Source organism: Malus sylvestris, chromosome 15, assembly GCF_916048215.2.
Source record: "Malus sylvestris chromosome 15, drMalSylv7.2, whole genome shotgun sequence".
NCBI classification, from domain to species: domain Eukaryota; kingdom Viridiplantae; phylum Streptophyta; class Magnoliopsida; order Rosales; family Rosaceae; genus Malus; species Malus sylvestris.
The window spans coordinates 3,058,265-3,078,124 of record NC_062274.1 but is presented as its reverse complement, the minus strand read 5'-3'; the positions used below and the strand labels follow the sequence as shown (position 1 = coordinate 3,078,124).

At 38.5% G+C, this 19,860-nt stretch overlaps 1 protein-coding gene and 2 long non-coding RNA genes across 3 annotated transcripts; 2 read left to right on the top strand and 1 right to left on the bottom strand.

The window, feature by feature from the left end:
• Nucleotides 1-4,646: 4,646 nt before the first annotated feature.
• Nucleotides 4,647-5,653, top strand: LOC126603711 (uncharacterized). The gene is made up of 3 exons (XR_007616351.1): nt 4,647-4,696; nt 5,046-5,427; nt 5,586-5,653. It is a non-coding gene; the product is annotated as an uncharacterized LOC126603711 (long non-coding RNA).
• Nucleotides 5,654-9,331: 3,678 nt separating this feature from the next.
• On the top strand, nt 9,332-9,862 carry LOC126603712 (uncharacterized). The gene is made up of 2 exons (XR_007616352.1): nt 9,332-9,473; nt 9,570-9,862. It is a non-coding gene; the product is annotated as an uncharacterized LOC126603712 (long non-coding RNA).
• Nucleotides 9,863-10,235: 373 nt separating this feature from the next.
• Nucleotides 10,236-14,917, bottom strand: LOC126603684 (glutamate receptor 2.8-like). The gene is made up of 5 exons (XM_050270621.1): nt 14,607-14,917; nt 11,996-13,341; nt 11,596-11,908; nt 11,062-11,468; nt 10,236-10,925 (listed from the first exon to the last, which is right to left on the bottom strand). The coding sequence occupies exons 1-5, from the start codon at nt 14,905-14,907 to the stop codon at nt 10,383-10,385; spliced, it is 2,910 nt and encodes a 969-aa protein (XP_050126578.1). The 5' UTR covers nt 14,908-14,917; the 3' UTR covers nt 10,236-10,382.
• Nucleotides 14,918-19,860: the final 4,943 nt, after the last annotated feature.

Sequence of the window (19,860 nt, the reverse complement as noted above, 5' to 3'; positions counted from 1 at the left end):
TTGTAGATGAAGCTTTCGAGGTGAAGCTTTGATGGTGAAGCTTTGTAGATGAAGCTTTCTGGGTGAAGCTTTGATGGTGAAGCTTTGTGGGTGAAGCTTTTTAGGTGAAGCTTTGTGGGTGAAGCTTTGGAGGTGAAGCTTTTCGGGTGAAGCTTTTTGGGTGAAGCTTTTTAGGTGAAGCTTTGTGGGTGAAGCTTTGGAGGTGAAGCTTTTCGGGTGAAGTTTTTTGGATGAAGCTGTTTTTTTTTTTTTTTTTTTTTTTTTTGGCGCTTGACACGGTCTTCATTTGCTTGTTTTGTAGTGACTGTGGAAGACGGATTGCTTTCTGATTGAGAAGGGTTCCGGCATCGCTTGCTATGAATGTAAAAGAGTGAGGGCTAAGTTGGCTAAATTACCTCTTTATTGAATTCATTGCCAAATGGCCTTCATTACATAGGATGCCGAACGGCTATAGCTCAACACTTGTACATCGTGAGTCTATTTGTAGTAGTACTTCAAGTGATCAGCGTTCCATGGATGGCCAAGGGTCTTGCCATCGGAGCTTCTAAGTGTGTAAGAGCCAGGGCGACTGATGCCAATGACTTCATACGGTCCATCCCAGTTTGGACTAAGTGTGCCTTCACTCGGGACTCTGTCGCAGAGTAATCTTTTCTTTAAGACCCAGTCTCCTATTTTGAAAGAGCGAGGCTTGACCCTAGAGTCATAATAGTTGGAGATGCGCTGCTTGTGGGCGACATTCCTCAAGTGAGCTTGGTTTCTGTGTTCCTCGACTAAATCCAAGTTGAGGGTGAGTTGTTTGTCATTTTGACTTTGAATGTAATTCTGGACTCGGAATGTTGCTTGCTCGAGCTCAACAGGGACAACCGCCTCTGTGCCAAAGGCAAGTGAGAATGGAGTTTCTCCTGTTGAAGTCCGATATAAAGTGCGATATGACCAAAGAACTTGGGGTACAAATTCTGGCCAACAGCCTTTAGCTTTGTCCAAGCTGGTTTTCAAAGTGCGCTTGATTATTTTGTTGATGGCCTCAACTTGTCCATTAGACTGGGGATGAGCTGGAGAGGCAAACATAAGTTGATGTTGAACTTAGAGCAGAACAACCTGAACTTCTTGTTGTCAAACTGTCGCCCATTGTCAGTGACTATCGCATTGGGAATGCCGAATCTACAAAGGATGTTCTTCCACACGAAGTCTTCTATCTTTGCCTCAGTAATGGTTGCCAAGGGTTCTACTTCGGCCCACTTTGTGAAGTAGTCCACTGCAACGACTGGGTAACAGACTTTGCCCTTCCCTGCCGGCATTGGGCCGATCAAATCAAGTCCCCACTGGGCGAAGGGCCAAGGGCTGATCATAGGAGTAAGAGGCTCTGGAGGGGAATGAGGAATAGTCGCATATCGTTGACATTTGTCACATGAGCGGGATACTTTGATGGCATCCTGGTGGAGTGTTGGCCAGTAATATCCTTGGCGAAAAGTCTTGTGTGCTAGGGACCGAGATCCAGCATGATCTCCACAGACTCCCTCATGTATTTCCCGAAGGACGATTTCCGCCTCGGCAGGCGTAAGACACCTTAAGTATGGCAGGCTAAAACCTCGCTATTGTGGCGATACCCTTGACGCGGGTTTGACCCACTGCATTGACTGCCTGGGGGCGAGCGCTATTGTGGCGATACCCTTGGTTATCGGGATAGTGTCCCTTACTCTTTTTACTGAAAGGAGAGTGGTGAGGATGGAAATCCTTCCTCTTGCCTTGAAATTGATATGTCTGTTGATTCGGTGAAGCATTATGCAAGGCATGGGGAGGTGCCACTGCTGTTTGGAAAGTCGAGGTCTTCTCATTTAGGTGAGTCTGGCTTCCACCTCCCACTTGTTGATAAAGGATGGTTGTAGGGGGTTTCTCCTGATATGTCTTTGCCTCGGCGGAGGCATGGTTATAAGCATGCGCCATCACCTCAGAGTAAGTCTTCCAAGTATTGGCATTGATCATGTATTTAAAGAAACAATCACGTAGGCCTGCCGTGAAGGCTTTGAGGGCAGTCTTGTCGTCTGCCTCGGCACACCGGGAGTATTCATGGCTGAAGCGGCCAACATACATACGTAATGACTCGTCTGGCTTCTGGCGGATAGTGTACAAGTCATCTGCAGAGTGCAAGCGATCGGTTTGGAAAATGTGTTGGGAAACAAATAGTTTCCTCAATTCCTCAAATGAGTCTACCGTCTCAGGTGTAAGACGACAATACCAATTTAGAGCTCCACTAGAGAGGGTGGAGGGGAAGAGAAGACATCGCTCTTCGTCGGTGTGCATCCGGTATGCCATGGTGGATTCAAAGAGGTTAAGGTGCTCAATCGGGTCCTCTTTTCCAGTATAAAGTTGCAAGCCAAGCTTTTGCTTTGTCTTTGCTTGAAGGGGGTGTTGAGGATCCTCCTTGTAAGAGGGCCAGGCCTGGGTTGGTTCCAGTCAGGTATTTCAGCCTGACGTTCAGCCTTCAACTTGTTTACTTCCTCAAGAAGTTGTAGGACAAGGGGGTCCTGAGCGGAGTTATGTGTCACTGGAGCTTTCTTTCGTAAATCTCCATCTCCTCTTGGAATTAGGAAGGTTTGATCAAGGGCATGTGATTTTTCCCTGGACTCGCTGTACTGGCTTCCAGGGTATGTCTGTCGGAACACCTCTGAGTCCCCTGTACCCTCATGTCTCTCTGGGACTTGTTGCCCCTTCCCCAAATTGGTGGCCGGCTTGGGCCGTGGCAGGGGACCAAGTCTCTCAGAAATCCTTGGGTCATTAATCTTTGAGCTTATATGGATGGAATTCTCTCGACGTTGCTTCAGGAAATCCCGACAATCGCGAAAGACGGCTTTCGATCCTTCTGCCCCTTCAGCAAAGAGGTGTCTCTCTCCACTTCTTATGGTTCGGGTCGAAGCAACTGGGTTAAGAGAAGCCTCATGTTGATTATCAAGTCGAGGGGTAATCTGTTCCCTATCAGGGATATCTATGTCGAATGCATGTGACCCTCCATGTTGGAGGGCACCCAGTTGATGGTTGACTTCCACGGGGGCAACAAGCTCGCGTGTCTGAGCTTGCCTAGCTTCGTGGAGTGTCTCGAAGAGCTTCTCATATTGCTCCTGGAGGACCTCATTCCTCATTGCTATCTTGTTGTTCTGAGCTTCCAACTCATCGACTTTAGCTTGAAGAAGAACTCGTTTTCCTTCCTTCTTTCGTTGTTTCGCACTATGTGCAAGGGGGGTGTCATTCTGTGTGCTGTGGCTTCCTTCGCTTCCCATGCTGGAGAGGGATGCCTGATCAAAAGAAAGTGTACGAATGATAGAAACCAGCTTGACACAGCTGAAGAGAGTAGGAATAAGTGTCGTTTCCCACAGACGGCGCCAAATGTTGATGCACAAAATCAGCGAAGACTTTGGTACAACAGAAAGTGTCAGGTTTTGTGACCTTCGCTTGGTTGCTTCGGTCACTAGTGAGGATAAGTACGTAAATGAATAGAGACAGAGAAGCAAACACAGGATGTACGTGGTTCACCCAGATTGGCTACGTCCACGGAGTAGAGGAGTTCTTATTAGTAGTGAAGGGCTTACACAAGTACAAAGGATCAAGCTCTCAATTTAGTGAGTTCTTGTGAATGATTTAACACAAATGGCATTAGGCAATATTGTGGGGGAATGACCCCTATTTATAGAAAAACTTGTAGCTTTGTCACATTGACATGTGTCATGTTATGATTGGTTCTTGATGTTAACACGTGCTGCGCTCTGATTGGCCTCTAATCTTGACACGTGTCGAGTAGTGATTGGCCTCCTGGTCGGAGGGGAACTCTTCTGGGTCCTTGACAGTATAGCGTTGGCCGGTGCTCGGTAGTTTCGGGATTGGTCAAGTATGGTACAAACACCCTTCACAATTAATGAGAACTCTATTCCGTGGACGTAGCCAATCTGGGTGAACCACGTACATCTTGTGTTTGCTTTCCTATCTCTATCCATTTATATACTTATCCACACTAATGACCGGAGCAATCTATCGAAGATCACAAAAAGCGACCGTTTTCGCTACCTAGGATCTATCGTGCAAGAGAACGGAGAATTAGATGGAGATCTCAACCATAGAATATAAGCTGGATGGATGAAGTGTAAGAGTGCATCCGGCGTGTTGTGTGACCGTCGTAGGCCACTGAAGCTCAAAGGAAAATTTTATAGGACGGCAATAAGGCCAGCGATGTTGTATGGCACAGAATGTTGGGCGGTGAAGCATCAACACGTACACAAAATGGGTGTGGCGGAGATAAGGATGCTTCGTGGGATGTGTGGGCACACAAGAAAGGATAAGATTGGGAATGAGGATATCCGAGGTAAAGTAGGAGTAGCCGAAATTGAAGGAAATATGAGAGAAAATCGGTTCCGGTGATTTGGACATGTGCAAAGAAGGCCTACTGACGCTCCGGTTCGAAGATGTGACTACGGGACAGAGGTTGAGGGCCGAAGGGGTAGAGGAAGACCTAGGAAAACTTTGGAAGAGACTCTAAGAAAAGACTTAGAGTATTGGGATCTAACGGAAGACATGACACAAAACCGAGCGCAATGGCGTTCTAGGATTCATATAGCCGACCCCACTTAGTGGGAAAAGGCTTTGTTGTTGTTGTTGTTATGTAAATGCATGCAAAATCTCCAATGGAAACGTAAATCACCATATCCAGGTAAATCCGAATTGTAGATCAAACTTATATTACAGTTTGCTTTCTTTGTGAAATTTTATTGTAATTTACACTAAAGTCGCTGGCTTTTGAAATTCTATATGAAATTGTGAATGTTGTTCGGAATCGAGTCCGGTCGAGTTCTTTACTAAATAGTGCAAAAATATGCATGATGGAACTAAATTACTTTTGTATCATCTATATTTACCTGTTATCATAACAGGATTTAAAATATAGAAAATACTGCTTATAGGATATTAAGGTTGAAGTCATTTAGTTCCAAAGATGCCATAACTAATGTATAATTGAGTGAAATGCCAGTTTACATAGATATTGTGCTTATTTGTTTTAGGTGGATTTCCAAAATGAGCTCATCAAGTATTCTGCAAGCACGATCGACCTTGATCATTTGGATATTTAAAGGAGCCATTGATAAAGGGAAGACGACGAGTTGTGAACCTGTGTGGCAATTTTGCTAATTTTGCAGACAAGCAGAAACTTTGGCACAATGATCAAACAGGCTTTCATGTTGCGTATTTTGATTAATAGCTGTGAAACCCACAGTGTGTCACGCCACAGACGGTCTCGCCTCCGTCCTATCCTCCTCTTGCCGCCGTCTCCCTTCTCTCACCTTCGTTGTCTTACTCCTCATTTCTCTGTCTCTGGAATCCTATCGTCATCTTCCTCGCATGTAAGGCACTGGCCCTCTCAATTGAAACCAAAACGTGTTTCAGGTGCCTAACACAACCTCTCACTACTCACTTACATCAGTTGGTTTTTGTAATTTGAACTTTTCTTTCTAATAAATTTGTATGCTGTATGGATTTTTTATGGCAGTTTTGGACATTTTCTTTTCTGAATTTGTGTGCTTCTCTGGGGTGTTTTATGGCAGTTCTGAGGAAGAGCAAGAAAAAGGAAGAACCGGTAGTAGAAGATCTTCCCAAAGAGTACTATGATGATATAAGTGCCTTTATCCTTTAACTTGGCCAAATGGGTGCTCAAATTTCATGTTTTTCTGTGATTATATGAGTAAATTTTTGTATTTTGTTTTGGGTTTTGCCAAATTTAATGGTGGTATTTATGGGTTTGGTATTGATTTTCAGTTAACAATGACTTTGGGGAAATTGATTGAGTCTGCATTCAATGTAACTTTTCATGTAGTTACATACTAATGAAATAGAATTAAAATTTTTCATTCCCTTCTTCTTTTTTTTAATGCAGTTACATTTATATGATGATTTACAACATATATTCATCTTTTAGTTTCTAACTCTTCATGCGGTCTAAGCCATGAAGGATTTGATAAACCCACAATTGATAACAATGTGCGGCAGCACCAACGGTTTTGGACAAGGAACAAGTAAGTACCATTTTGCCTCATTGTTCCAAAGTATTATGTAGAGATTACTTTCATATCTTGGCTTCTTTGCTGTATGTGGGGTGTCTGAGATAAGATTTAGGAGATTTGGTTTAGGTTTTGCAGAGAAAGAGAGATAGGGGGTGTCCGAGAGAAATGTGGGAGGATTTAGGCAAGGGATTTCAGGGATTTGTTTAGGGTTTCTTTTGTGCTATTTGCAGACAGAGAGATGGGACAAGGGTGAGAGAGAGAGATGGGAGGATTTTCTGCGAGGGTAAAGGGAACGGGTAAGGAAGGTATGGGTATGGGTAGGGGATTGAAAATCATTTCGTTTTCCATTTGCTTCCTTAAACCTGAGGGATTTCTACGATTGCAGAGAGAGAGAGAGAGATGGGGGTGTCCGTTAGGTGCCCTTTAATTGTCACTTTTGTGATTTGTCCACCCTTGATTGTTGTGTGATTCATTCTCACGAACGTTCTATGCACAAGGTTTCATATTATTCCTTCCTTTTAATTTTGATATTGTTATGCTTAATTTCTTTTTTATTTTATTGGGTGATTAGATTAACAGACCTTGGATATTTTGGTATAATAATTTCACATCACGTGTTGCCCTTTTGCATCACCTTAATTGTTCATCAGATGCTAACTTTTAATTATGTTTTCTTTGGGTCAGTCGCCATCTGGTACATTTGTCCGTCCTTCTGGAATGGAGCACTATCTTTCTGACAGCATAAATGCTCTGAGAAACTACTATGGAGACAAACAGTTGTTTACTCCATTCTAGGTATGTTTTTCTTTAGTATTTTAGAGGGATTCTCAACTATTCCCCATTGTAATCTTTACCTTTGTATCTATCTCTCTCAAAAGACGATGAGAGTAGCAACTGTTGCAAAGCAAATTCTCAGATGTATCTAAGCATATACATTAATACATACATTGGACAAAAACCGAATCTTAAATTAGGGCAGTGACTTTTGCAACATCCTGGTGTTGCATATATTCTCACACTTTTAAAAGTTGTATTTCTCAGATATATTGGGAATTTTAATTAGTTTATGTCATTTTTGTTGGGCAATTTAGTAGAGATTTAGCACATAAAAGAAGATGCGTGAATCAATACAATTAACCTAATAGTGATTTGGTTCAGCGTAAAGACCACTGCTAGGGCACTCAAGTCGTTTTCTTAATTTATGCGCATATATATTATATGTAACCAGCACATGTTTCCAAATGATGTTAGTTAGTGTTCATGCTCTGCTGATATTTTGTTCTGTTCATTTTGATTTTGTTTTTCAGTTGTGGTTATAGGATTGTTTTGTCTCTTTTTTTTTTCCTTTGTACAACCTTTCTAAAATTGAACTGTTGTTCTCAATTTGGTTATTTGAACCGAGGCCAGTTAGGCTGTGCCTTTGGAAGGTCTCACTGCTTTTAAAGTTGAATGGTGCTAATTGAATATAATGCATTCATTCTTCGGTGTGTGTGAGTGTATGTGTATGCAGTCTATGTGAGTGCATGCAGTGTGGTTAGGTTCATTCTCGCATGGGTTTTCATCTTTTTTTGTTAAATGGTTAGGTTCATTCCCGCATGGGAGGGGTGTGTTTTTGCCATCAAATTGGTAGAGACGGATCTTAATCAAATATCATGCCATAGTGTTATTTTGTTTGCATCTATGGAACTATATATTTACTTCGTTGTTGTTGACGACTTCGCATGTTCTTTCCAGATAATGCTGCCTTTTTGGATTTTGTATGAGTGTCCCGGGTCGGTTCTGGACCATCAAAACAGGGATGATCGCTGTCATTCGGACTACAGGCGTCCACTTTAAAATCCCGGTCAACACGTCCTTTTCTTGATTTCAGGCCATGCAAAATTCATGGTGAAAAAACTGAGCTCATGTCGTTGGTTTGTGCCTTTGTCCTATTTCTTATTTATTTATTTATTTTATCAATCCTTTTCCTTCTTGGTTCTATTTGTTGCTGCTGGTTCTGATATTTCGTTATCCTATCTGTGCATGATATCAGTGCTGCCACTTTTCATATTCTTATCAATGGCTTACATCTTCACTCTTTTCCTTTTGTTTCTTTTGCTTAACATGGTTTCGGTTTTTTGAGATTGTGTGTTTGATTAACATTTGATCGTATGGTGTTAGAATTTAAATTTGATTGGTTTTTTAAACCAACATTGTGCATCCTTTGATTTGAATAAATTCTGCCGGCGGGGATTTTGGTCTCTGGATTTTTCATGGTGTAATTTTTATGGCATGATCCATTGGTGTTGATATTTGATTCTTTCTCCTTTTTTTTTCCCCATGAGTCTCAATTTGTTTTTGAAACAATGTCTAATAAACTTACCAGATCTTCATTTCTTATCATATTATTACAGGTTTTGTTTTAAGGTTCTGATGGATAAAGCAAAAGCTCCTACCAATTTAGCGGAGTGAACCAAGAATTCAGGGCTTTTATTAATGACATATCACAAGCCATTTGAAAGGTAAATTTAGATGCCAATCGCTATGCAATTTAGTTTTTACTTTTAGCATGTTCCGAGTGACCTTTGAATTTACATGTTTAGTTGTTTTCGTTTTACTATCCTGATAGGTATGTGTATCACAATTCTGTTTATCCCCATTCTCTGGTGGTGTTTACTGCACTGTTTCTACACAATCTCTAATGGTTCCATTGCTGGACATAAAAGAAACTTCGACTGTTTTTTTTTCTATTTATTTATCTGCATGTTATTTTGGTTTGTTCAAATTTCAATTATAGTTTGCTTTGTGCTGGATGTAAAAGGTTTTTCTTCAATGATTATATATAGCTTCAGTAGTGGGTTTCTTTGGTTCATGTCGTACATGGTGGTTAACCATGTTTTTCCCGGTGGATCACTTTCATTGATTGTTTTTTTTTTTTTTTTTTTTGACCAAGTCAAGGGTATCCCAAAGGCTTCCTAGGCCCAAGGACTAATCCCTCCGGCGCATGTGAACTTTCATTGATTGTTGGTTCGACAAAAACTTGAAGAACACAAATGATCACCTACTTTTTACGAGGTACTGCTCATACTTAGTTGTTTATTTTAGCATAGATTTTACACTCTTACTTTTAGGGTATGTGTGTGTGTGTGTGTGTGTGTGTGTGTGTATGTATGATGATCACCTACTTTTTACGAGGTACTGCTCATACTTAGTTGTTTATTTTAGCATAGATTTTACACTCTTACTTTTAGGGTATGTGTGTGTGTGTGTGTGTGTGTGTATGAGTTGGCACAGATGTGTGTGTGTGTGTGTGTATGTATGTATGTATGTATGTATGTATGTATGAGTTGGCACAGATGCTCAGACATGCCACCCAAGCCTAAGCATTTGAAAAAGTTTGCTCTCCTTGGTGATAGAATTTGGCATCTTTCAGTACACAATGGAGGTACCCAGGTCTATCTTTTCTTGATTTTGGTATCTTTGTTTATCTCTCTGTTTTTGGTGCATGTGTCTTAATTTATTAAGATTGAATGTGTCTTATTCATGCAGTTAAGGCGGGTGCATTCAAGTCCCGCAGCAACGAACGGGCATATTTTCTCGTAAGAAGAAAAAGAAGAGAGAAAAAAGGGGGTTGCAGCTAGCATTTTTGGCCATGTTTGATATTATTCAAGCTTGGTCAGAAACTGATGGAATCGAGTCAAAACGAATCTTCGTTTGTATAAAACATGATAGATTGGAGAGAACAATTAGGAAATGTAGACCGAAAGCTCTCAACTGGGTATTAATTATGAATAATGTATAGATTAATACAAGTGAAAGAAGAATCTACACTTTTAATGCTATGCTCAGATAATGTATTCAAGTTGCAACGAAAAACATTGACAAGTTGGCATTTGACAAATCGGAAGTAGTCTTGGATTCCACCACTTAAATTCAAAGTTGAAGCATACTACTCTTGAATCTTGACTACGCGTTACATTGAAAGCAGCCAACTAGAATTTAAATTCCGGATGTAGGAATTTACTTGACCGGACCTATACATAAACTAATTCAAAACTGACTTCGTATAATATAAAATAGTCTTTCAATTGTTTTTATCTTAAACTAATCTGAAAGAAGACTTGAACTCGAGTGCATAGGAGAGCATATCTGTTGTACTCAATGTGGCTACGCCCATATATATCTAAATATTTGATTTGTTTTAATAATAAAGAATTAAAGGAATGTGAAGGTGGATGGAGAGATTCAGAAATTGTGATTTTACATGATAGTATGGTTCATATTAGAATTGAAGTAATGGTACAACTTATATAAACAGGTTATTCTAGGCCACACTGTTTTCTATTTCTTTTTCTTTACCACTTAATATTTGTTTTCTTCATTAAGGATAGCAAGCTGAATTATTGGAACTATCTCCGGAGACGAATAGCCAGTAGTCGATGGAGTTTGTTGCCCTTCATACAATCCCAAATCCTTATCTTCCAGCCAGTTGCTATTAGGTGATGCCTTAACTTCATCTCCCCCACAAGCAATTCCATCTCCTTGTTGACTGCTTTTGTGGGAGCTGAGGTCTTTTTCGTTGAAAATTCTAATCATGGCTCGAATCCTTCTCCATCTTGAAGCTCTTGAATTAGGGTGCTCCAATATATGCCTATGATTGTAAAGGAATGAAGCTGCAAAGATGACTAGCGCGAGAATTGACGTCAAACCGACAATGAGGAATAGGCCCCAAAAGCTTTCAAGGCCAAGACTGCCGCTTGAAAAACTTGGTGTACCGGAGTTATCTTCACGATCCATTTCTTGAGCGAACCATTTGCTTTTAATTTTCTTCATCCCTTCTCCTTCTGTCACGTTGAGGATCGCCCGTGAAATATCAGGCACAAGAGGAGAATGCCTTGGAAACACCTGCAAAGACACCTCGAAGAAGTCATCATCTTTTGCTGGCATCTCTTGTAACGGAGTACAGCATGAGAAAATGCAAAATCACTATCCTAATATATACATAGGTATACGTTATATATTTAGGCAAAAATCATCTTACAAAGGCAAAACCATCGGTTCTGAAGATAGGACCAATCATGGTACATTTGGAACAATGTTGTGCAAGAAAAAGCTTCATGTTGGGGGTTTCATTAACAAAAGCAGTAATGCCACCACTTTTGCTCCCTTTGGAAAGAGCTTCAGCGCAATCTTCCATGGATTTCATAGCCTTAAGCTTGGACTCACCAAAACCGACTTGTTTCAAAAGTTCATAGACGAAAGAATTCTTCATGTAGCCGACATTGTCCCCATTCTTTAGAAGATCCTTTATATCCGTGACAGTTGGCCGCAGCTGCTCAACCGTTAGTAGCGATGCTAGATTAGCTGTGTAGCTTTGTGTCAAAACTAGCACAACAAATACCCATATAACCATCAAGAATCTACCCAAGTTGCTAACCACTCTCTCCCCTGTAATAGCGAATAACAAATTTAAGTGTCCATATAGGCACAGCTTGAAGGAAGAAAAATCAAGCGCGGTCCGAATATTATGAAATCTTTACTCGAAATTTGGGAGAGGTGATACGAATATACTTACTATTTGAAAAGACCATGGTTGAGAAAGAGAAGAAAAAGCTTGTGCCAACTTGGTGTGAGGGAGAACCCCGAAAATCTTCGTTAATTCGATGTTCAAGCACCCAAATTACGAAGCCAATGAAGATGAAGAAACAAAAAGTTGTAAGCCATAGGTCCCATGTCAGAGGCTTTAAAAAAACCCATGGACTTTTGCTCCTGGTGTCGGTGATTGGCACAACCATGACTACACCGGATTCTGTATATGGCATTGTAAAGTCCGCATATAAAGATCTATTTGCTCTAATTGTTATATCTCCCACCACAGCATCAAATTTCTGTCAAGCAAACATATTAAATCAGAGAAATGTATGGGCACAGTGCCTAACTAACTGACTAATTGGTTATTTTTATATCAAATTTACCTGAAGATATACTTCATAGACCAAATCGTTGTAAGTGCCAGCACTGGTGCCATCCGGCTTTGCAAAGGGAATGAGCTCGAAATGAAGGTCGTAAGGTAACAGTTCCACTGCAGCCTTAAAGACATCGATACTAAACCCAGTGACATCTGTTTTGTTAGTGCTAGAATCCTTGGTTACCTTAACAAACTCAGTAAAAGCAAGCTTCACAGGTACTCCAATCTTCAACTTCTTGCCTTTTGTTGGGATCTCCCATCCCCTTGGAACAAAGAGAGGATCTCCTGGCCATTTAATCTTATCTTCAAAATTAAACATCCTCGAAAATGAAGGTGTACTAGTGTTTGTTGAATTCAATGTTTCCACCATTCCACTTTCCGGTGTCCAAAATGCTATTGTTTTTACCTCGTAACGATTTAAATTAACTATCTTAAAGGTTGATGATTGAAGTTGCCCATCTTTAAGACTGAAGTCACCAGCTATGCCTTTGAATGAAGTACTAGATAAGGCTTGGGCAAGTTGTGATCCATCTTGAGAGACCTTGAAAGTATTAAGATCTGTCGAATTGAAGGATGAATTCCCCTTTCGGAATCCCAAGCTTGCATTAATTCCAACTTCTTCAACTGCCAAGGCTAGAGCAAAAGTGGCATCATAAGCCCAAAGTCCAAACACATCTACATCAACTTCCATGATGGCTGGATTGTCTTGTTGGAATTGCTTTTTCCACCGCATTTTGAACTCTTGGAGCTCCTTTGTTCTCCGAACATAAGTTTCAACTCCTAAGACTCCTTGCATTGAATTTAGGATGACTGGATGCATAGACCATAAACGATTTGCTACTCCGTTGGTCACGATCCAAACATAGCCATCACTCATCATTCCAATTTCTTTTGCCTTGGCAAATAGCTTAGAGCAAAGTTTGGGCAACATGTGCACGATGAAGACTCTAGTTTGCATTGTCATTAACTTGTAAAGCTCGTTGCCAATTTGTTCATCAGTGGCTGATGGGGGAATGACACACCGATGAGGGACATGAGCACCAACCTCATGTAATGCATCAGTTAAAAGGGGTATGATTCCTTCTCCGTACGTATTGTCTACGTAAATTGGCACAACTTGTCTCCATGCGAAATTTTTAACAATGGCACTTATGGCTTGCACTTGGTGCGAGTCGGTTTGTGCAATTCGGAAGAAGTAAGAGCTTTGGAGTGAAGTCAGAGAAGGGCTTGTTGCAGAAAATGATACAATGGGCACATTAGCTCGGTCTCCAAGATTAACAACGAAGCTTGCCTGCATTGATGTCACTGGGCCAAGGATTGCTTGCACTTCTACATTGTTTATCAGATCCAGAGCTGGGTCCCAATAAAAAAAAGTGAAAGTTAGGATTGATTCATTTGATAAGATTGAACTTTTTAAGAAAACTTGGTTGTACCACGGAATTTAAAAAGAAGTGAAAACTTGATATGAATCCAATTTTTGAACCAATATTAAGAATAGTTAATTTTATTAAAATGGGTTTGATCTTTTGAGTTTAGGATTATTTAATTATCAATAATTATCTCTTTAATGATAAAATTTACTATAGGAATTAAATCTCTTCCTAATTATATCTTTAATTATTTCTTTTTATTTCTTTTTCTTTTTGTTGTTTGTTCTTCCTCTTCCTCCTCTAAACCACGTTCATATATTTATTTTTCATTTTTATAATCAACCTATACCACAAGTTAATTGTATTTATCTACATATATGACATATTATTTTTTATAGTCAACGTGTATCACAGATTAATGTGTCTTACTTGTAGGTATATTATACTTTATGTACCTTTTAGTTGGGTTTCATATCTCGCGATATGTATATTATCCAGTTGTGTATTTGATCCTTGAGTTAGGTCATATATTCTACAAGTGGATTTATGTTAGTATATTAGTTTTTTCTTAGAAGATATTGAGTAGATTAAAAATAAACCAATTTTTAAAATATTCAAAATTCAAAAATACAATAAAAAAGATGGAAGAAAGAGTAAAAATACAATCTTTGTCTTATATAAAAAGATAGTGATATTTACAACCCATTTTTACTCCTCATATTCTTATTCATTTTTTTACCATGAATTTTTATCAATTTATCCGATCTAATGGTAAAAATTTGAGAAGAGTATATGAGAAGTAAAAATGGATGTATGGATAACATTACCCATATGAAAAATGTGAGATCGACAATTGCAGGGTTTGCATTGCATTTTGTTATAGATGACTTGATGAGAAACACCTTGAGTATAAGTAGTGATATTTACACACTTATTTTTACTTCTCACATACCCTTTTCATTTTTCGACTGTCAAATTGAATGAATTGAAGAATATTAATGGCCAAAAATTAACAAATATGTGCGAAGATAAAAATAGGTGTGTGAATTGTACTATCTTAAGTAATATTTCATGAATTTTATGGGGTAAAATATTAATTAACATACATATATAAGAACAATTATTTAATTAAACAAATCATATATAACAGGGGATCGATGCATCTAAAGGCTTCATTCAGTATAACAGATGAAGTTTATAATGCATGGTTTAGAGAGAGAGAGAGAGAGAGAGAGAGAGAGAGAGAACCTGCAGAAGCTGCACCAACAACAGTTTTTTTGGAGTTCCTAGTGTTTAAAACGAGCCTAGTTTTGAAGTGAGCATGAGAGGCATAGAAGTCCTCGAGGGCCATTTGGATGCAACTTAAATACATCTTCCCTCTCTGACTGGTTTGATTGAGGTCAACAACAACACCCACATTCACTGGGATCGTTGTGTTTTCCGCAGCTGCCATGGCCGCCATATTGAAACTCCATGACAGGGGGAAGAGAAAGCAGAAAGAGATAAAAAGAACGAGGATACTGCTAGGGTTCTTCTTGATCATGGTCATGTTAATTTGAATGCTTTCTTTATTTGCAAGGCACATAATCGGAGTGGAGATCACGGTATTCTTATAGGCGGTAGGTAAGGTATGAAAAGTCCCTGGAAAAGGAAAAAATTCAAAACTCAAAAGGACTAAGTCAGTCTCCCGCTAGGACCCAATCCGTATACGTACAGATCAATTTATTAAGCTGCTTAATGGAACCATTCAGAATCATTTAAAAGAATTAAAAAAGACTAATCACATTTTTACTTATTACTTTTGGATGGTCCTTACATTAGAAATGCAAATATTTTATCTTTTGCGAATAATGTATATTTATCATTATAAACTCTATAATCATAATTGTTCTTTTTTTTTTATTTGAAGATTATCTCTAAGAAAAAAAAATCATTCAATCAAAGATTGTTTAATCATCCAAATGTATATAAAAAAATCGACGATTGATTATGAATATATTATGAACCATCAAATTTTTTTTTTATACATTTGGATAATTAAACGATCTTCGATTTGAAAGATTAATTAAATAATGGTTTTTTTGTCAAACAATTAAATAATGGTTATGTATATGGATTTTGAAAGATTAATCAACTAATTGAATTATGTTTATAGTTTGTAAATTTTTTCTCCAAATTTAGTCTCTCTAACACTACCTTATGTTTATTGAAGGAACATCTAGAATTAATACGCCCACCAATCTCTTGTCGTCATGTGTATGGTCGAGAGTATCGAAGGTGTATTGCAAATGATGCCAAAAAGACAGTCATCTACGCGGAACGGAGTATTCATTTGAAAAGAGGTATAAACTTAAGTCTTTCTTAAGTCTAATTAATCCACCACTTGATTCAAAGTTCAAGGACGTAACATATATTATTGAGTCATTGACCCAATCCTTTTGGGTTTTTCTTTTTGTTTTGCATATTGCAGGTAATCTTTTAAGCTTTATTTTAGATGGGATTGGCACTATATCTCCCTCCATTACTTGTATTTTTATTTTCAAAATGGGTAAGGTTTATGTCCTCTTTTTCTTTTTTTGTATTTTTTCTTTTCAAGAATGGTAAGTTTTATAACCCCCCCCCCCTCTTTTCCTGTATTTTGATTTTGCTTTTTTTTTTTTTTTTTTTTTTTTCTTCATGAGAGGTAAGGTTTATGTTCTCCTGACTAGGTATAACTTTTTTTTTCTATATCAATAAAATTCTCTCATACACCGAAGTTCTCCTAAATAAAATATTTATTCTTGACCCAAAAGACAAGCATATGCCTGACAACTTTGTATTAGAACTTCACATATGAATTGCTGGTATTAATTATCAAATTAATAATTTAGGCTTCTAGCTAAGAAGACTGAAGTCCACGAAATGAAAAACTTTTATGATTAAATGAGAATTTTTGCTTGGATCCTAGAGGAAGATTCAAACTCAAGAACTTTCCCAACATTGGGGGGGGGGGGGGGAATACTAAACAAATGCAGTGCAAAGTCAAGTTTATGCAAGCCACAATTTAAGTCAGAATTTTTTTATTTTTTATTAGTTCATGTAGCTTCATAGGAAGTTAAGCCTAGAACTTTTGTGGAAAGCGGTCTCAATTCCACACTAACGTAGGCTATGGATTAATTAGGAACATAAACTCATCGTCACAACTTGTTGCAACTTATTGCAATCATGTACTATTCTCTACGATCACCATAGGGAGGAGCATTAATCGAATAGTACTAGCATGTATTAATCAATGACTTGTTTTTCCCTTGAACCTATACATCATGGGATCTCCAATAAAATAGATCAAAAATAACATTCTTACTATTTATTTGTACATGTCTCTAATAGAGATATGATTCATGTGTTGGCGGCCTCACTTCTTTTAGAGAGAAAAAAAGTCTCTTCAATCTACTGCGATCCCAGTTCATGGTAGATTGGAGAGACTTCGTACAAATGATGGTACAAATAAATGATAAGTGTAGCACTACTTAAAATAGATTGGGTAGTCATCACTAATTATTCAACATCTTAATTCTCCATCCCCTCAATGCATCAAATGTTAGTCTCAAACTTTTTTTTCCATGCAAATCATAGGCCTCATTATTTGTTCGAGCAATTTTTCACAATCACAATTAATTATATTGGAGAACCATGTCTCTTTCGCAAGAAATATATGTCATGAAGCTGTTTAAGCTACTATTCATAAAAAAAAAGTTATAAAAAAAAACTTCCTCTATACTTTAGACAATAAAGTCTAGCTCCATTGTGGCACAACCAAAATATGGCTACCTCCAATTTGATTTCATTAAATCTGAGATTAGCAATAAGATAATTTACAAAACTCCAACGTACTTTTAAAGCTTTTTAAAACTTTAAATTAAACAAGTTGGCTACATTTTTGGAGTGTAATCAACTGGTATAAATAAATTAGCAAAAAGCACCCCTTTCAAACATTGAGTCTTTAGAGATGGATTTGAACACTTTCAAAAATTGGTTTAAGAGTTTTTTTTCTTTTTTTTTCTTTTATTGGCAATTTAGAGATTGAGAAAAATGTGCGTACGTAGTATTTCAATGCAGAATCAAAGTTTCAGAATCTGAGTCTATTTAAAAAGGTTTAAAGTCCTTTGATTGCTTTTGTTCGTGTCAGGAATTTCCGTCGGGGATGTTTCCTGGCCGACGAGCACACAGCTCCCCTGGAGGTTGGCGCCGGTTGAGGGCTGCTGTCGTGGTTCTGCTTCACTGTCGGGCGTTGTCGGGCAAGTCTCGTCGGGCAAGACTCGTCGGGCAAGACTCGTCGGGCAAGGCTGAAAGAGAAGGACAACGTTAACTTTGAGAGGTGCCTTTGTGGGGCCTTAGGTGTAGGCCTTGAGGCTCACAATCAAGGTTAACATTTAAGTGCTCAGGCGTGCCACTGCCATCTTTAGCATGGCAGATGTAAAATGGTTGTCGTGCTTTAGTTGTATATATGTATGTATCCAAGAAACTGTGTTAGTTATAACAGGTGCCTTTGTGGGGCCTTAGGTGTAGGCCTTGAGGCTTCCCATAAATAACTAAACCAGTGCTCGAACACATCATATTTGTTCTCGCGATTGTAGGAGTTCTCTAACTATTATATTTCTGATTACCCGAATCCAAGAAGTAGAATGAACCCAAATAGGTGCCTTTGTGGGGCCTTAGGTGTAGGCCTTGAGGCTTCCCATCAGAGTTCATTCTTTTATTTAGACTCTTTAGATCGCTGAACGGAATGAATCCAAATGGATGCCTTTGTGGGGCCTTAGGTGTAGGCCTTGAGGCTTTCCATTAGAATCTATTCCATGCTCAAGCGTTCTATGATAATCATGATATAATAGAAAGAAAACTAGAAGGTAGGTTGATTACTTGCGCCCCAAGTAACTTCGGACTTCTCGTTTATCAAGGACTGTCGTGGATGGGTTAAGTCCACATAAAGTTCTTTTTTATGCCTTGAGGCCAAGGACTTTTAACTGATCAGATTTACATGCCCGAGGGCTTAGGACTTGGATCTGGTTTGAACACTGACAATATATTCAAATCGGATTCAAGTATTGAGAAAGCCTTCTAATAGTCATGTTGCTAGAAATAACTTGCATATAACTGGAAGTATACAACATATTGAAAAGACAAAACTAAAGCAAAGAAGGTCGGGCAAGGTTAAACCTTATCGAGTAAGGTTGCTCGTCTTGCAGGTTCCTATCTTTGTAGTTTTGTCAAAGGTCTGAAAGCTTAGAGGGGTAGAGAGAGAGATTACAAAAGATGAATCGATACTACAGCAAGGTTGAACAAGGTAGCAGAGCTATTACAAAAGGTTGAAGAGAGGGTTATCCCGAGAGGGATGGAGGTTTATCCCGAAAGGGATGAAGGCTGACTACAGCTTTGTTTTGAAGGCAAATCTGGCTTTGAGCAGAGTTTGTGCTTGCATTTGTTTGTTTGATTGAGTGTACTTAATCCTGGATTTTCTTTCTTCTTATATAGACAACTCGGCTTGGCCTTTGGTAGCAGCAGTTTTGCCCGAATGCGGTTTGAGGGTGATGACTCATCAGCTATTTTACATGTAATGCCACCATAAAGTACTTTATGGGCTGTGTAGCTGATCAGTCTACACCACTTGGCCTTTGGGTAGGTAAGCAAGTGGTCTTCATGAGCTGCACCAAGTCAGAAAAGGCCTTTTCCTGCCTTCTGGGCTTCAACTAGGCTTCGGCTATCTTCCTTTCGGGCCTCCTTTTGGGCCAACTCCTCTCTTGAGCCCAAAGTTAACTTTTAATCCAAACAGCTTTCATATTCTTTCTAGTAATTTATCAATAATTCTTGTGAAAGTTCAGACTCTGAGTTTATTCAATCAATCAAATCTATAGCAGCATTGTTGCAATGGACTATACTCTTAGTATTTTTATCATTTTAACCAATCATCTAATGTGCAGTCAATTTGTTATAGAACTGATCAACATGTGAGTCTGGTCATCTCTATCGGTGGTCAAAAGTCCATACATATATATGTAGCGTGGCTATGAAAGGGATGCCTGTTCTTTATTCTTCGAAACGTATTTGATAAGTCAATATATAATTGAATCATTCGTATTCTCTAAAATTACTAATATATATGTGTGTCTATATATATATATATATATATATATATATATATATAATTGCCATTTATGCATTTACTTACATGAAAAAGACAATACAGTATAGTGAGTAGGAGGGACAATATACAGTGTTGTCAACTATGTAATATACACAATACATTAATGTATGTATTATATACTATATGTCAGTTATAATCGTAGAAGACCCAAAGACTCTTGTTACATGGAATTTTCACAGAGCTGTGCGTGGCACACACAAAGTCAATAAGTAGTTTCTTATACATTGTTAATTCATCGTAAGAATTTTTAGTATCCTTAATAGTTACATTAAGAAATACCTTATTAACTAATTTTGTTCTGTCTGGAATCTTTGGAGTTTT

Coding starts and splice junctions, on each gene's coding strand:
- LOC126603684 (XM_050270621.1), bottom strand. CDS start 14,907: ATGACCATGATCAAGAAGAACCCTAGCAGTATCCTCGTTCTTTTTATC. Junction 11,909..11,995: donor TCTATGAAGTATATCTTCAG/GTAAATTTGATA, acceptor TTTGCTTGACAG/AAATTTGATGCTGTGGTGGG. Junction 11,469..11,595: donor AACCATGGTCTTTTCAAATA/GTAAGTATATTC, acceptor TCGCTATTACAG/GGGAGAGAGTGGTTAGCAAC.